Source organism: Malurus melanocephalus, unplaced genomic scaffold, assembly GCF_030028575.1.
Source record: "Malurus melanocephalus ecotype Western Australia unplaced genomic scaffold, MMel_1.1 scaffold_457, whole genome shotgun sequence".
Taxonomy (NCBI): domain Eukaryota; kingdom Metazoa; phylum Chordata; class Aves; order Passeriformes; family Maluridae; genus Malurus; species Malurus melanocephalus.
The window spans coordinates 516,395-532,531 of NW_026623689.1; the positions used below are offsets into that span (position 1 = coordinate 516,395).

The window sequence follows — 16,137 nt, forward strand, 5'->3', positions numbered from 1 at the left end:
AGTTCCTAAGAAATCGTTCCCTTTGTGAATCAAGATTTCCTCCCCAATTTTCTGTAATTACAAAGGCAATTGATAAASAGCACCTTGTAAGACATGCGTGCTATTGCTGACAGCCGTGGTGGTTGCCATGGAGATCTCGATGTTGGGAGCGGGGATTATGACTTTGGTGAGAAGAGAGCAGATGAAGCTTTAATTTTAACACGTCTTCTTTCTATGCAAGCGTGATTTTTACAAGTGGTGAGACGATGGGATGAGGAAAACAAGTCTGTATATTTTCAGTTGTAATAATCCTGTGCGAGACGCACTAGGTGTGATCTGACACAGACACAGGCACCTAACTGTATCTTCTTAATTAATTTTTGTACAAGACATTTGGTGTCCGCCATCAAATCTTCTGTCTGTAAATCACAGTAGTTTTACAGCTCTGGCTGTAATTCTCCTTGGCTCCTTTGGGCAGTGTTTTCATGTTGTTCTGCATCCTCCTGGTTTGACAWGGCAGGTTTGTGCACATGAGAGGCTTTGCCCTAACCCACACCTTATTTTCCAGCCTACTCCTGTGGGATCTGTCCATGTGGATTCTGGGACGTCTGCAGTGACGAGAGACAGCCACGTGCACCGGGATCGACCATCACAACAGGCGCTTCGCAATCAGGTGCATTGCTCAGCTCCTCCCAAATCCTCATGATGTTAGAGTTGGCTGGGGCTGGTTCTTGGTCACGGCAGAGACAATTCCTGCCTAAGTTAGAGATAGTGATTTGAGGAGAATTCTGTCAAAGCAACAGGTTGTTGRAATTAGGTATCAGCCAGTGGAATTCCGTGGGAACGTGAGCCAGCCAGAGTCCAGTTTGGAACAGGTTGTTTTTCTGTAGTTTGTGGCTAAACAGGGTTAAGATGATGATCCAGCCTGCTCAGACTCCCTGAYTACCACATTTTTTGGGGTGCTTTTACCCATAGCACGTGGCCCATGGAAAGGACTGAGAGTTGTGTTAATGTCAGGCTGTCCCCGGGTGCCCTCTGCCCACGGAGCGTGCAGCTGGGGTAGGGATGCGTGTCCCAATAACACCCATGTGCCCTTCTCGGAGTGCCCAGTTCACAGTGTGAGTGTTGCAGAGCACGAAGAGTTAGCAGGGCAGAACCCTCAGGAACTGCCACATTTGGAAGCTGAATTCCCCATTTTTTTTCTTTCTTGTTGTACTCTTGTTGGTGTTGAGAGTTTGGATTTTCTGTGTTAACAGCATTCTCAGACATTCAGGAGGTCTCCAGCTGTTGCTGCTCCTATTCTCAGGGAGCGGTTCAGGGCTCATCCTGCCCCTGCAGCCTCCTTGTTGTGCTCAGTTCCTTGGGCTGGTGTTGGTGGGTGCAGAGCYGAGCGTGGGGTGTGCAGCCTGTCTGGACTCAGCTTTCCTGGGYTCTGGAGGTCACTCAGCTAGCACAGGGTAGGACACATCCCAGTCCATCTGCKGCAGTCAGGGTGACCCCTCCTTGGAGCTGTTGCTGTAGGAAGCGAGTTGTTTGCAGTGTGGTGATTCATGTGGGCTGGTGTGTGAGCCTGATACAGTCACCTGCTTTAATAAATTCCCTGATGGATGCATTAAATCCCTGGTTTTGGGGGGGTTGTCCAGCTGGTCTCCCATTGTCCACCGTGACCACAGACCATGATCCATGTGAGGCATCATGTTTCCTTGACTGGACAGTGACACCTGGCTTCGTTTTCAGGCATTTTAGTTCACAAGGCCCAGAGAAATCCCAGAATATGCAGGCAGCCTGCAGGCCTTGTTCTCCTGAGCTGCACACATGGTCCGGATGCTGGGTTGCACGGCAGCTTTTGTCATACTTTCACCTAAACATTACTTAGGATGATGAATTATTTAATGTAGCATGGGGAAATCAGGTTCTTCTCACCAAAACACAAACAACTCTCTTCCGAGGGATGTTCCTTTAAAGTCTTGTGCAAAGCATTTCTCTAAAGGAAAAGGCAAAAAAATAAACATCTCAAGCRGTGAATTGGAGGCATTTGGGTCTCCAGATTGAATGGCCTAATTTTTGTTCTTGAGTGTAATAACTGCATATGCTCTCTTACAATATTTGACTCCCAGTAAAGAGCTTATGTGGGATCTCCACTTTGTAGCCTTTTCCTCTGGAAAGTGAAGGGTTTTAATCAAAGATGGGTGAGCTCTTTCCCCTCTGTCTTCAGCCTTACCATGTGATCTGGAAGCTGGTGGGAGGGTGATGAGTGTTACTGGGAACTTGATGCTCCCAAGCTGTGTCAGGGGACATTTAGGTTGGATATCAGGAAGAGGCTCTTTCCCCAGAGGATSGTGGGGCACTGCCCAGGCTCCCCAGGGAATGAGCACAGCCCYGAGGCTGCCACGGCTCAGGGAGAGTTTGGACAGTGCTCTCAGGGACAGGATGGGGTTGYTGGGGTGTCTGTGCAGGGCCAGGAGTTGCACTGATGGTCCTTGTGGGTCCCTTCCAGTTCAGGATTATTCTATTCTATTCTRTTCTGTTCTGTYCTGTYCTGTCCTGTCCTGTCCTGTCCTTTCCTATCCTRTCCTRTCCTRTCCTRTCCTRTCCTRTCCTRTCCTRTCCTRTCCTRTCCTRTCCTATCCTRTCCTRTCCTRTCCTRTCCTGTCCTRTCCTRTCCTRTCCTGTCCTGTCCTATCCTATCCTRTCCTRTCCTGTCCTGTCCTATCCATTTCACAGAATCACTTCCTCAGTGTCACTCCATGGCTCATGGCTTATGTTGGGCTCAGCTCAAGCCGGCTCCAAATCCAGTTTGTCTCGTACTTGGCTGTAAAGCTAAAAGAGACAGATCTGGCTCTGGTGGCTACTGGAGCCTTTCCTGGAAGTGGCTTCCAGGCAGGAGCCTGCCCCTCCCATCACTGATGTAGCCTCATTCCCTGGGCTAGCCAAGCACCCTGATGCCATGGAAGAGCAGCTCTCCAGATGTGCTTTCCACTAGTTTGTAAAACCTGCATTTAAATTCCCCAGWTGTTCCTAATCTTGTGAATTACAGCCATTAAAAAAAGATTCCAAGGGAGATGCTTCTCCTTCGGGTGTCACCAAGGACAAAAGGTGTGAGCAGTGTCTCAGGCTGATAGGAGGAATGTGCAGTGAGAAGATTTGATAAATGAGATGATCTTTAAGGTCCCTTCCAGCCCACACTGTTCTATGATCCCATGCCACCTTTAGGGAAACAGCACTTGGCTTTAGTGCCTGCTTGCTCTGTGGCTCGCTTTGGGAGGCTGTCAGAGCACAGGGACCAATAATGGATGTTTTATGGGGATTTATCTTTTTATTCTCCTGCATTTTGCTCTTGCTCTCGTTGAATGACAATTTACTAGAGATTGTTGAAGTTTATTCCAAGGTTTCTGGAGTCTTTCTGTGGGTGCACCTTCACTGCTGTTAACATGGGGTTATTCACTGGAGCCTCTTGTTTCCTGGACAGATTGGTGGTGTCTCATTCAGATGAGGCCTGAGGCCAGCACAGATCCGTTTGTCTCACACTTCCAGCTTTGGGAAGCGTTCTTCCCGCTGGTCAGTAGGGTTCAGGTGCGCTGAGATCCCCCTGGCTCTTGGGTGAGCTCTGGGTGTGTTGTCATCAAAGCTGGGTGAYCCCCCCCAGAGGTTCATGTGCAAGTGCAAAGTGATTCTTCTGATAAAACAAATGAAATTCTTGTAACTTAAATCACCWGATGTTTGCATCTGTCATGGACAAAGAGGAAACTTGTTAGCTAAAGTTTCTTATCTACTTTTCTGCAGAAACCGAAAAAGCCCCCAACCCTCTCTCCATTTAAGCAGGTGTGGTGGATGTTTCTTTCCACAGTGCTCGGGTGAATCAGTGTGTGGAAACTGCCTTTGGATGGAATGAAATGTTTGGCTTTGGTTTATGTTGCAAATTTGAGTTTAAAAATAYGTATTCGAGGGAGGTTGAGCTCGTGAATCCCATCTTGCTGCCATGCCAAGTGCTCTGGTGTGTGTGGCCTGACAGACATAGTTAAATACTGTCGGTGTGACTGTGGCTGTGCTGAAATCCACCCAAGTGAAGCTGGGTAAAGAAATTCATTCCAGAAGAGATCTTTCCCTTCATTCAGCAACTGCAGRAGAGGAAATCCACTCCCACAGTGGATCACTGCAGCCACCCTGGAGTAAATAATGAGGTGCACTTGGGAAAGGGGAATTTTAGCCCAGCTAAAAGTGTAAATGCCTTGCTTTTTGCAAAGAAACTAACTCACTAACCAARACACTTTTGTTTCTTCTCCTCATTCACCTTTTGGCCTGTCCTCTGTTCCTGTGGTGCTCCCAAACTCCTGAGCAGGCGTCATCGGATCGCCGGGGGGAGTGGGAGATCCAGCCGAGCCGGCAGACAAATACCTCGTACCTGACATCTCATCTGGCTGCAGATCGACACGGAGGATCAGTGCAGGTACCCCTTCCTCCTGCTGTGTGCAGCCTTAGTGCCAAACCCCGTAAATTCTCCTCAAATCTCCTCAAATGTCGTGGTCAGGAGAGCCATTTCATTGGTCCTGTCCTGCACGTTGCTCTCAAGCCGTGGTTTGGGAGGGACCCGCAATATGGATTTTGCTGCTTCAGTCAAATGTTTTGAGTTGTTCTGAGCCCAAATTTGTTAAGCTGAAGAAAGGAAGGAGTGTTTATGAATAGGTCTGCTCTGTAAATCACCCTCTGCCCTATCTTGGAGGGGAATGGGAATCAGTGCCTGGAGCAAGACAGAGCTGAGCCATGGAGATGGGTAGTGCAGGATGGCCCTAAGGAAAATGCAGATTAGGTTGACACTTTTACTTATTCCTGATACTTGGTTGGGTTCAATGTGGTTTTCACTTGATTAGCCATGGTCCATTTTTCATTTAAAGACATTTTACTGAGTAGCAGAGAAACAAAGATAGGGTGGAACTGATGAATGTGCAGCTCTGATCTGAGATGTGAGCAGAGGGACCTGGGGAAGTGTTCAGGGTCAGACTGGATGGGGCTTGGAGCACCCTGGTCTAGCAGAAGGTGTCCCTGCCCATGGCAGGGGGTGGATTAGATGAACTGTGAAGGTCCTTTCTGACCCAGACTACTCTGATTGTACAACTTCAGCACTCAGTGCAGAGTAGATGTTTTCAGTCGAGTTTTTTTAATGTGAGGGGAATGTTTCCTTGTGACAGCAGCACTGAAGCCGCTCTAGCAATCGGATGGGAAGAGTTGCCAACCTGAGCAGTTTATGATCTCCTTGTGCCACTGTAAGCATTAAAATTCTGCTTATCTGCAGCTGAGGACAGGAAATGTGCTGTGTGCGGGCTGCTGGGCTGCAGGGGCTGGAATTGTTCCACAGGAGACACCCCAGATCATTCCAGACCTTGGCAGGTCAGCACCTCCGAGCTGCCGTTCCCTTTAAGGTGGGATTTGCCACACGAAAATGAAGTGGTGGCACGTGAGAAGCGAGGAGGAGAATCAAAACCTTCTGTGAAATGGAATTTAAGAGGAAGAGCTGGCGGGGAGTCTGGCATTCTTGCAGCTTTGGAGCCAGGAGCAGCTCCTGGTTTTCACAGCAAGCTGCAGGAGCCAGCAGCCAGGTGAAGCATAGAAGGGCCAGCCAAACTTTCCTCCCAGCCAGGATGCTTTGGGGGTTCTTGTGGTAATGGAGCAGTGATTAATTATCCAGAAAATTTTGTGGAGCTGCTGGGAGCTGGGGACCTGGATGGTTGTGCCTGCAACGGAAAAGCTGGGGTGAACCATCATGGCAGGTGTGAGTCAAAGAGATGAGAGACCGTGTCAGCAGCTTTGGGGAGAGGACATAATTCCCAAAACTGACTTTGTAAGGAACTAGAGTTAAGGAATGAGGCTTCTCCCCATGGCAGGCAGCAGGATGGAGCTGCTCACCCATGAAAGTGTCAGGAGAAAGCGATGAGCAGCGTCCATCGGTGTGTGTAGGTGGGGCTGTGCTCGGGACACRGGAACGTGAGTAGGGAACACCAACAGGCCCCTGCCAACTCCTCTGCTTGGACCCACTAATCTACAAGGCAAAAAGGAGGTGGGGAAAACATTCTGTTGCTGGGAACACAGTAACACTTGGCTTCTGAGGTTGTAGGGGGTGGAAAGGGAGGTAATGCAGAGCTTGCCAATTTTTCTTTCAGTCTTTTTGAAGAGTCCAGAAGCATGGCTCTCAGTCTATAAATTAGAACAACTGTGAGAAACATTCCAGTAAATGACCAAATGTAAATGCTTGTCTTTGTGCTGCAGGTGGTGAGCTCGACCAACGGGGAGCTGAACGTGGACGACCCGACGGGAGCGCACTCCAACGCGCCCATCACGGCGCAGGCCGAGGTGGAGGTGGTGGAGGAAGCCAAGTACGTTTGCTTTGTGACCRGCTTTCCAGCGGGTGGTCATTATTCCTTCTCCTGGGAAGCGAGTGGGGACGTTTTCCTGTGGCAACGTCCTCCGTGCTCGTGTTCTGTGCCCTTTCCTTGCATATTGCTGCTTTTGTGCATGGTGTCTTCCGTGCTGCTGCTGTTGCTGCTGCTGCTGCTTCTCTTTGACACTTGTCATGCCTGGAGAACACCACTCTTACTCAGAGCATGTATTAGCAGACAGGCATTTCAGTAGCACAGSTACCGAAATTGCAGGAGCTGATCTCGGGGATCGCAGTGATCCAGAGGGAGAAGGCGCTGTGCCCTCGTGCTCAGAGTGCAGGAGCAGCTCGAGCACAGCTCAGCACAGGGATTGTTGGTCTGAGAGTCGTCCCTTCATTTGTGGCTGTGAGACAGAGCAGTCGGGAAGTCACTCCTTCAGGGATGGGTGGCTCTTCCTGGGGGTTCTTCTGGTGGAAGCTGAGTGAGAGGAGCAGCTTGTAGGGGAGAACGTGCTCCCTCTAAGCTGGGCTCTCCTGTAGCTCATGGTCAGGGGTGAGAGCTGCTGTCAGAGCTGCTGCTTTGACCATTTTGGCTCCTGTGCTGAGTCTGGCATCATTGTGTCACCTTTTGCATGGTTATCACTGTGGCACCTCTCACTGCCTCTGAACTAGAGCAGGACCTGTCACTGCAGGGCCACCAAGAGTCCTGGCACTGCTGGCCCAGGGCTGCCTCTGAACTGGTGGGTGCTGGGACGTGGCCCAGCTGCCTGGTTATTGTTTGACTGGGTGACACTGGCCCCACTTGTCCTCCATTTTTCCCTCAAATGGGCACTTSTGGGTGAAGTGGAAGAGTGGCAGGTGTGAGGAGGGCTGTGTGGATGGAAAAGGGCCCTAGGTATGTGTCACCTGTGCTGGTTGTCCTGAAGGTCTTCTTCTCTCTATTCCCCAGTCCTGTGGGAAGCATCTCTATGGGATCTTGCTCTCTGATCCAGCAGCAGCAGAAACATCTCCTCCCTCCTCCCCAGGAAGCTTCAGATTTGGTGCAGGCTCCTTACCAAGCACAGCAGGGTGGGAGAGATCTTGAGGAGCAGTTTCTGGAGCGGGCAGCATTCCTGTTATATACAGGTTGTGTGGCCAGCAGAGACCACAGACTCCAGTGTGGCCTCGTGGGCTCTAAGGGGGTCCCCCCAGGCAYGTGACTTCCAGGATGGGGCAGGTTGTCACCCTCAACAGCTCTCATCCAACAGCCCAGTCGAGGAAGAGCCAGAAGTGTCTCCAGCCTGTGTTTGTGCAGTGAGGCCGGGTCCAGCCCCTGCTCTGTGTCATGGGGAGTCTCCAGGCAGGTGGGAAGGAGCTGTGCCACCCAGGCCCTGTCCCACAGCACGTGGGGCTGTCCTGTCTCTCTCCAGCCCTTGTTTGTGTGCTCCCAGATTGGTTTTGGAGGTGCTGACGAGCGGAGCAGAAGCTGCTCTGCACTGACAGGTGGTAATTCCGAAGCACAGATCACTTCGTTCCGATTGCCACGGGGAGGACTTCATCTCTCCTCACATCTCTGATCACAAATCCCCTCAGGCACACGAGAAGGGCGAAGGACTTTGGGATTGTGCTCTGCAGGAATGGGTGCCAGAGAGAGCTGGCAGGAGCCGGAGCTGGGCTCTGTGTTTTGGGACGATGTGCTGTGTGGGAAGGACTGTCCCTGTCACTGCACAGGCAGAGCTGTGCAAACGCCGCAGCTCGGGGCGTGCTGGAGAGCAGCGCCGGGTTCTGCCTGTGGGTTTTGCTGCAGGGCAGGTCCCAGGTGTAGATCCATCCATCATCAGGCCCTTCTGCTGCTGGACCTGCAGGKGACGAGGGCAGATGGTGGCCCGGAGTCTCTTTGTGATGGCAGCCCYGGAAAGAAGCGGGCGTTGGCCAGCAGCCCCGTGGCCCTGGCGAGYGGCTCCGGGCTCGGGGCTCGGGGCTGGRCAGAGCAGTGAGGGCTGGGGCGGGCGGCGGGCAGGCCTGCTGTGTGTCTGCCGCTCGGCACTGCATGCTTGCATGGCTGCAGTGACTCGCTTCCATCCCACCTCTGTGAACTAATCGCTCTTTCTTCCTTTCTGTGTTTTTTCTCTACACTCTCTGTAGCTGCCTGAAAATGCTCAACTTGTGGTGAGTCCCTCTCTCCAGTCCACATGCAAGGGGGAGCGGACCAGACTAGACTGGGGTTGGCAAAACCAAACCCACCAAACGCTAAAAAGGCACAAAGTCAAAGCCAACCCAGAGCTGTTTTGATTTTAGGATCACATGCAATATTGGGGAGGGCGTGGGCTGTGTCCGAGCGGCCGCACCGGGCCGAGGGATTTGGCTGATCTCTGAACGAATGGATGCAAAATCGGATTCTAATCCTTTCCTATTTGGCTTCCCATCTCCCCCAAACATTGACGTCCGTGAGCAGACGATGCCTGATGGAGCTGGGCAGGGTCGGGCCCAGGCTGGCCGAGCCTCTTTGCAGGAATTCCTCACGCAGACGGTTCAYGGGGCAAACCCTGAGCTGGGTGTGCAGGAGAGGGGCCAGCCCCTTCCTGTCCCCTCCTGGAGAAGCACGGGTGGGAGAGGATGGAGGGACAATTAGGAATCCTCATTAGTGACAGAGYCCCTGCTCACACAGGGTAGTGGGGAGGGGGCTCCTTCCCAGCCAGCTGAGGGGCAGGTGGATGGGCTTCTCCAGGATAGAAGGGGTGGCAAAGTTGGGATTAGCACCGGTCCAAGCCCAGCTTGGGGCTTTAGCAGGGTTTGGAAGCTGCAGCCGTGGTGTCCCAGCCTCAGGCTGTCCCAGGAGATGGTGCCTGGGGAAACCACGCAGCTGGGAAGCAGAGGAGCAGTCAGACACTCAGATATCTGAGTTTGTAGGTGCCAGGGAGGGCTGAGGGGTGGGAACTGCCACAGAGCGAGGGGACCGACCCCGTGTGCGGCGAGGAACGTCCTTGTTGGATGGGAGACTGACTCTGCCCTGCTCTCCATAGGCATTGCCCCCGATTCCTCTGGCATCTCTGGCTTCTCTGTATGTCGTAGTCTGGGGCTGTTCTCTTGGGCATCGTCTGCATGCAGAGAGATCTCGTTCTGTAATTGTCAGCCTGCCTTATCCTTTTATTTTGGTGTTTTGCCTCTGCCTGTCTGAACTGCCAGGACTTCCTTTCCTGAACCCTTCCCTGGACCYCTGAGTAAGAGCCTAAAAAGACAGTCACAAGGAAAACAAGCCAGAAGTCAGTCAGCCCCCTCCGTTCAGTGCCCAAGGACCGGGTGCTGCTCAGCCCCTTCTTCCCTTTCCGCTGCATGCAGARCCATCACTCATGCATCCTCCATCCTCTCCCTGTGACATCCCCCTGACTCACCATCGCCCAAGCCATGGAGGAAGGTGGCTGCTGTGGGAAGGCTAAAGAGGGACATGGGGGCAGCAAAATGCCAGAGCAGTACTGGGATGGGCATTCCAGCCCAGGCCAGGGGTGCTGAGTGCCACACAAACACCTCAGGTGGGTGGGCAGCAGTGGAGGCGTCGCTTGTCCTGCAAGGACGAGGGCTTTGCGTCTCTCCTTGTCCCCTCTCCAAACCTGTTCAGGAGCCTGGAGACAAATCATGGATGTCAGTCCRTGTGGTGGAAGGGGTCCCTGCTCCTGGGGGGCTGGGAGGGCTCTCCCTGTCACAGGGAGAGTTGTTTGTTGTCCCCAGCACAGTCCATCTGTGCTGGCAGGTTCAGCTCACAGCAGGTGCTGCTCACCCTTCACTTTTGCACCCCAGGAACAAGCACCTGGGTGAGAGTGAGAGTTCCTACAGCTCTGATGGGACAGGGCTGTAATGCTGACATTCCACAAAGGACCCAGTGGAATGCAGCTCGGAGGAGTTGTTAGTGGTTTTGAATGTTTTTAGCCTACAACAGATGGTTGTAGGAAAAACTGGTCTTTGCATCCTCACRTTTGCCTGCCAGAGCTCAGGTAGCRATTGAACAATGCTCTCAGGCACATGGGTGGGTTCTTGGGGCCAGAAGTTGGACTCGATGGTCCTCRTGGGTCTCTTCCAGCTCAGGATTTTCTGTGGTGTGCTCTGGCTGTTGATCCAGGCATCCCCTCCAKCAGCCTGCAGGAGCAGCCTTCCAGCACCAGCCGAGCTCCTGTAGGGACAGCTGTCCCAGCACAGGGACAACCACCCACGGCTCAGTGGATGTGCAGAGCACTCCTGACAGCGGGCTGAGGGTAGAAAGGCACATAAACGTTCAGCTCCAAGGAATTCTGTGGGAAGCCAGCAGGACTGTAGGATCTGGGTGACTGCTTCCAGTGCATCCCGCAGGGAAACCACCGCTCCTCACGGTTCAGCTGCGTTGGGCGTTCCTCTCCCCACCTCAGCCTCCACTCTCCATCCTTCTTGCTTCCCCTAATCCTGTGCACCTCCCTTGCATTGGATGGGGGAAAAGCAGGGGTTCTGCATCCCAGCCCTGAGTGATTGATCCGAGGTGGAAGCTCTGGTTATTGTGAAAGGTTCAGTAAAGAAACCTGGTCCGTGGGCCGAGGTCTCTTTGGAACTTGTCTTTTTAGTGAACGGTGGTGAAAATGGTGTGTCTTGTGGCTGGGAAGGGCAGCCAGGGCTCGCTGTCCCGCTCCACTTGCTCTGGGGTGGGACAGAGGCAATGAAGCACCCGGGTCCCYGTTTCCCTGCTTTCCCAGATGGCTCCTTGTGTTCCTGCTCTGGTGGAGCCCAGGAGGGAGAAGGCCAGGCAGCGCTGCGGGGGCTGGCAGAGGGACACCCCRGCTGGCGGTGGCCGGGCTCCAGTCSGGGCTGGCACTGTCACCCAGCAGCACCTGGCCCCTGTCCCAGCAGCGTGGCACAGCCCGGCTGGCCAGGCAGAGCTGCTGTTGCATGAGGAAGAGCGGGGGGACAGCGGGGACGTGGTGGGGACACGGTGGGGACATGGTGGKGTGCCGGGCACGGGGCTGACTCTCCTTGTCCTTTGTGCCCCAGGTGCTGCTGCTTCTTTAAGAGGAAACGGAAGAAGACGGCTCAGCGTCACAAGTGACCGGTGTCTCCTGGGCCTTGCAGGAACCACCACGCCTGCAGCTCCTGCCCTGGCTCACTGGAAGGGGCTTCTCTTTAGGGGGGAGGAGGAGGAGGCATAGGAGGAAGAGAGAAAAACAAAAACTAAACAAACAACAACAAAAAAAAAAGTGACATTTTAAACCAAAAAGAGAAGAAAACTTTCCAAAACAAACCACTTTGGGGTGGATCTGCTGAATGGTCTCCCTCGTTCACTCCAAGCCTGAAGCTCCTTTTGGGACCAGGACTGTGGCTGGCTCAGGTCTTGGTCGCCCTGGGAGGGGGGCTGGCTGGCTGACCCTCCTTCCCGTTGTTTACGGCGAAGGCATCGTTCACGCAAACCTGAGGACTGTGCTTAGTTCCTGCTCACTTTCCTCCCCTCCCTCCCCTGCGCTCTCTGCTCCTCCGTCCTCCTCCCTCCTCAATTCAGTGAAGAATTCCCATAGGCTCGATTGGCTGTGGAGAGGGCAGGAGGACCCGGGGCAGGCAGGAGAGCTGCTGGGAGAAGGGCCTGACTGCTGCAGCAGGAAGAGACAGGTTCCCTCCGTGGCTCCTTGGGAACAGTTACACTGTAATGTGCAAGCTGTGAGAAATTTGCAATCTACTGTTCCAGTTAGGGTTTTTTTTTTCCCCGGCTCCCTTGACACCTCCCTCCTCTGACAGTAACAGAGCAGTGTGGATTGTTTTAAAGAAGCTGACGTCGTTGCACTTTTTATTATTTTTAGCATTTACAGATGCACATTGTATCTGTGGATGTCTGCGTGGCGCAGGCAGACRTGGAGCGGGGAGGACRGTGGGGTGCACGGAACGCCCYGGAGCGGGGATGTKCACGGGCCTCGTGCCACTCTGGGGSTCCYGAYGCCGCCTCGGGCCGCGCTGAGGAAAGCATACTTGAATTTCCAATCACCCTTCCCAGCTGCCGGTGAATGTCCTTGCCGTGGTTCCCTACGCCGTGCCTGACCCAGCTGGCCGGGAGACGCGAGCCCCTGGCCCGATGTGTGCTTCGGAGCGCTGTGTGCTGCTTCTAGAGGTAGATCAGGACCAAGGTTCCCGGGAAGCAGCTCTTTCCTGAAGCGTGGGCGTTTCTTGGKGTGGGCAGCCGGGCAGCCTTCCCAAATCCTTCCTTGGGGTGGTTGGGAATCTTCTGCCAAGAGCACGCTAGCAGGAGCAAAGCTTCCCCAGCAGGGGAGAGGATACTTCATGCCTTAACACTGATCCCATGTCCGACGGTCGGATAGGTTTGACTGGAATCGCCTTCTCGTCCTCTGTGTGAGCACGGGGCAGGTGCAAGTTCATCTGCACCATCCTGCCCTGGAGCGGTGCYGGTGCTCCTGCACCACTTTGAGCCAAACCAGTAGGGAGAAAAGGGCTTGGGGTGCTCTGCACACCCAGAAAAACAGTGAAATCTTGCATCCAGCTGCCACGTGTCCCGAACTGGAGGAGATTGAGGCAGCAGGAAGAGGCGACAGGGCTATGGGAGAACCCGAGCAGCTTTGGGGAGGTTGTGAATAGGTTCCTTGGACTTTGTCTTTCTATGTGTGACACCAGACCAGGCTGGAACCGTTCACTTGAGGGACTTGGCTTACCCCAAAATCCTGGAGAGCATGAAGGGAGGAAAGGGAGAGACTAGATTTGTCGTTTATTCGATGTGGTGATAATCTGTGTGGCTGGGAGTTTAGGGAGCAGCACTCCCGTGATGTTCAGTTTGGTGGCTGGGTAGGAGCAGGCTTAGAGGGCTGGAGATGAGCCTGGGCAGGGAGCTCCGGGCTTGCTCCTCGTGCATTCCTGAGTCTGAAAAGCCTCGCTCGTGGCCGGGATCCCTGCAGGGCAGCTCGACTCCATTCTCCGCTGCGTTCTCTCCATGCCTTACCCCCTGAGCGCGGTGGAGGCATGGAGCCCTCGGCTCAGCGTGTGCCTCCTTCCCTGCCAGCAAAGCGCTTTCCTCAGCTGGGCCGGGGGCAGGAATGGTGCAGGAACGGGGCAGGAACGGGGCACAAAGGGCACTGCTCCCCTCCCACAGGCGCCTGTGGCCCTGTCCCCTCCTGCCCAGGGAGCACGCGGCCGTGCCCACTTTCCACCTTTCTCTTTGCAAGCCCCTCCGCTGCTGGTGGCTCCTGGGTCTCTGGCACAGGCGTTCCCCTCCCTGCTATAGGAACCATGGTCTGGCGTCTTGGGATTGGGGTTGAGCCACCCTGCCCGCTGCCRAGGGAGCCGGGCCCTGAGACACTTCTGTTGCTGCCCTCCCAAGCCCCACTAAGTGCCTGTCACCAGAACTCKATTCCTTCTGCATCTCCTGCCGTGTTTGGTCATTCCTCGCTGCCTCCGCTCAAGGAGCAGCTTGTAGTTGCAGCATATGTAAGTGTTTGCAGGGTGAGGGAGGGCTGGGGGGAAAGGGGCCATCTCAACAGGTTTTGTTCTTAAATGTTTTTGGTTTGTTTCGTTTTGTTTTGGGTTTTTGTTTTTTGGTTTTTTGTTGTTTTTTTTTTTTTAAGTGAATGTATTTGATTGTTTAGAAACTTTCCTGACCTTCTTTTTAAGTGGGTTGGTTTGAAAGCTGTTTCATGGTGACCCACTACGGCTTCTCTCTGGAGATACGGTGTTCTTTTAATCCTACAATGATGTGTTTGTAGGGGAGGACTGTCCCCCCACGGCATGCTGGTAATGCTCACTTGTACCAAGCCCTCTTGCACTATAATCGTACGTTGGACTCTTCAAAAAAGGGCAAAGATGTGGGGTGGCTTTTTAACAAAAAAAAATTAATAAAGAAAAAAAGGAAATAAAGCAGGTTGACAGCAAGTCCTGTGCTTGAGGGAAGCGCTGTCCCCAGGGAGCTCGGAGGTGCTGAGGAGAGCAGCCAGGCTGAGCTGTGGAAGGACGCAGGGCATTAACCTGCAGGGCAATCCCTGCTCTCCCTGCCGGCCAAGGGGAGGGCTCTTGGGGGCTCTCTGCCCACCAACGGTGCGATGCAGTCTTCTGAGGTATCAAGTGAGATGATTATTATTTTTTTTTTCAATAAAACATTGCACTGCTGCATTGTTCTCCATGAATAGATGTATTTGTTACCTCGGCCTGACCAGCTGGACACTCGTGTTTTGTCTTCCTTTGGCTCCGTTGGGCTCTTGGGTCACCTCCGCTCCCTCAGGAGGGGATGACACACGGGTGAGACCTCGTGGGAGCTTCTCAACACTTTGTGCTGTTAAAGCCATGGGGGCTTTGGCCCCACAGAGCTCAGCCAAGGCGCAGTGGCACCGATTTCCCTTCTCCCTGGGCCCATGTGTTCTCATTGGGGCAGCCCTTTAGAGGGACCACAGCGAGAGGGGTGCTGCCATCTGCYCCTTGGCACAACTGGGGCATCAGAACTGAAGGAAGGAGTAGGAGAAGCCCAAATTCCTCTTAAATAGCAGGAGAGCCCAGCTGGAAGCGCACAGTAGAGTTTGTGGTGCTGCAGGTGCCCGTGTTCTGCTTGGCACCATCACTGAGGGTGTCACTACCCCTGGCAGGGGTGGCACCTGTGAAGGTCTCTGCCAGCCGAAACCAGGCTGTGATTACAAATCTTGGAGTTAGCTGAAATGWAGGAATTAGGTTTTTATCAGCTCTGGGGCAGTGTCAATTCCCAAAAAGATAAGTCTCAAAGGTGGAGAGGGGCAGGGAGGGAACACTCGGGGCCCATATCCTTGTTAGAGGACACATGCCCCAAGACAAATTTTTGGGAACGGGAAATGAAAGTTCCTACTAAAAATGGTACATTTGAGGCTGGGAATTAGGGGAAAAAATGTCACAGCGTGGAGTKGGTTCCAGTAGTTCTGGTGCAGGTGTTCCTGTGCGGGAATAGTGACAGCTGGTCCCAAAGGTGCTTTGGCTCTCGGGTGGCCTCTCCTTACCGCCACCATTCTCACATTGAAAGTGTGGGGCTCGGCTCGTCCTCCCGCCGCGGGCACGGACACGGGCACCGGCACCGGCCGGTCATTGCCTTCGGCTGCTCCATGGCCCTCTGCTGCTGCTACCGGGGACACACCGGGACAGCGGCCCGGGAACACAGGGGGACACACCGGGACAAACGGGGACAGCGGCCCGGGAACACGCGGGGACACAGGGGAACACACCGGGCTAGAGAATACACGCGGACACACCGGGACACACCGGGACACACGGGGACAGCGGACACCGGCCCGGGGAACACGCGGGGACACACCGGGACAGGACACACCGGCCCGGGAACACACGGGGACACACCGGGACACAGGCCCGGGAACACGCGGGGACACAGGGGGACACACCAGCCCGGGAACACGCGGGGACACACCGGGACAGGACACACCGGCCCGGGAACACACAGGGACACACCGGGACACAGGCCCGGGAACACGCGGGGACACACCGGGACACATCAGCCCGGGAACACGCGGGGACACACCGGGACACACCGGGACAGGACACACCGGCCCGGGAACACGCGGGGACACCGCGGGACAGCGGCCTCAGGTCCCGCCCCCCGGCCGCGCCTATTGGCCACCGCCACCCCTCGGCCCCGCCCCCCTGCCACCGCCTCCCCCTCAATGGCCAATCACAGCGACGTTCCGCTTCTGATTGACATTGCCGCGGCAGCCCAGCGAGGGGCAACGTGGCAGCCGTCCGCGCCCCGCCCGGCCGGAAGGTGCCACCTTCCTCCCCCTGCGGCCGCGGTTGGTCGCGCCCGGGCGGGCGGAGCGGGCGGGCGCGCGGCGCGG

The 16,137-nt window shown here is 54.6% G+C and overlaps 1 protein-coding gene across 1 annotated transcript in view; it reads left to right on the forward strand.

Moving 5' to 3' along the window:
- The window catches only part of CSNK1G1 (casein kinase 1 gamma 1), a 73,851-nt gene extending 59,410 nt beyond the window's left edge, over positions 1–14,441 (forward strand). Inside the window, exons 10-13 of the mRNA XM_057380531.1 lie at positions 548–652; positions 4,319–4,426; positions 6,241–6,347; positions 11,339–14,441. Of these exons, the coding sequence (XP_057236514.1) occupies positions 548–652; positions 4,319–4,426; positions 6,241–6,347; positions 11,339–11,393 (375 nt within the window). The 3' untranslated portion in view covers positions 11,394–14,441. The remainder of the gene's footprint in view (positions 1–547; positions 653–4,318; positions 4,427–6,240; positions 6,348–11,338) is intronic.
- The last annotated feature ends 1,696 nt before the right edge of the window (positions 14,442–16,137 follow it).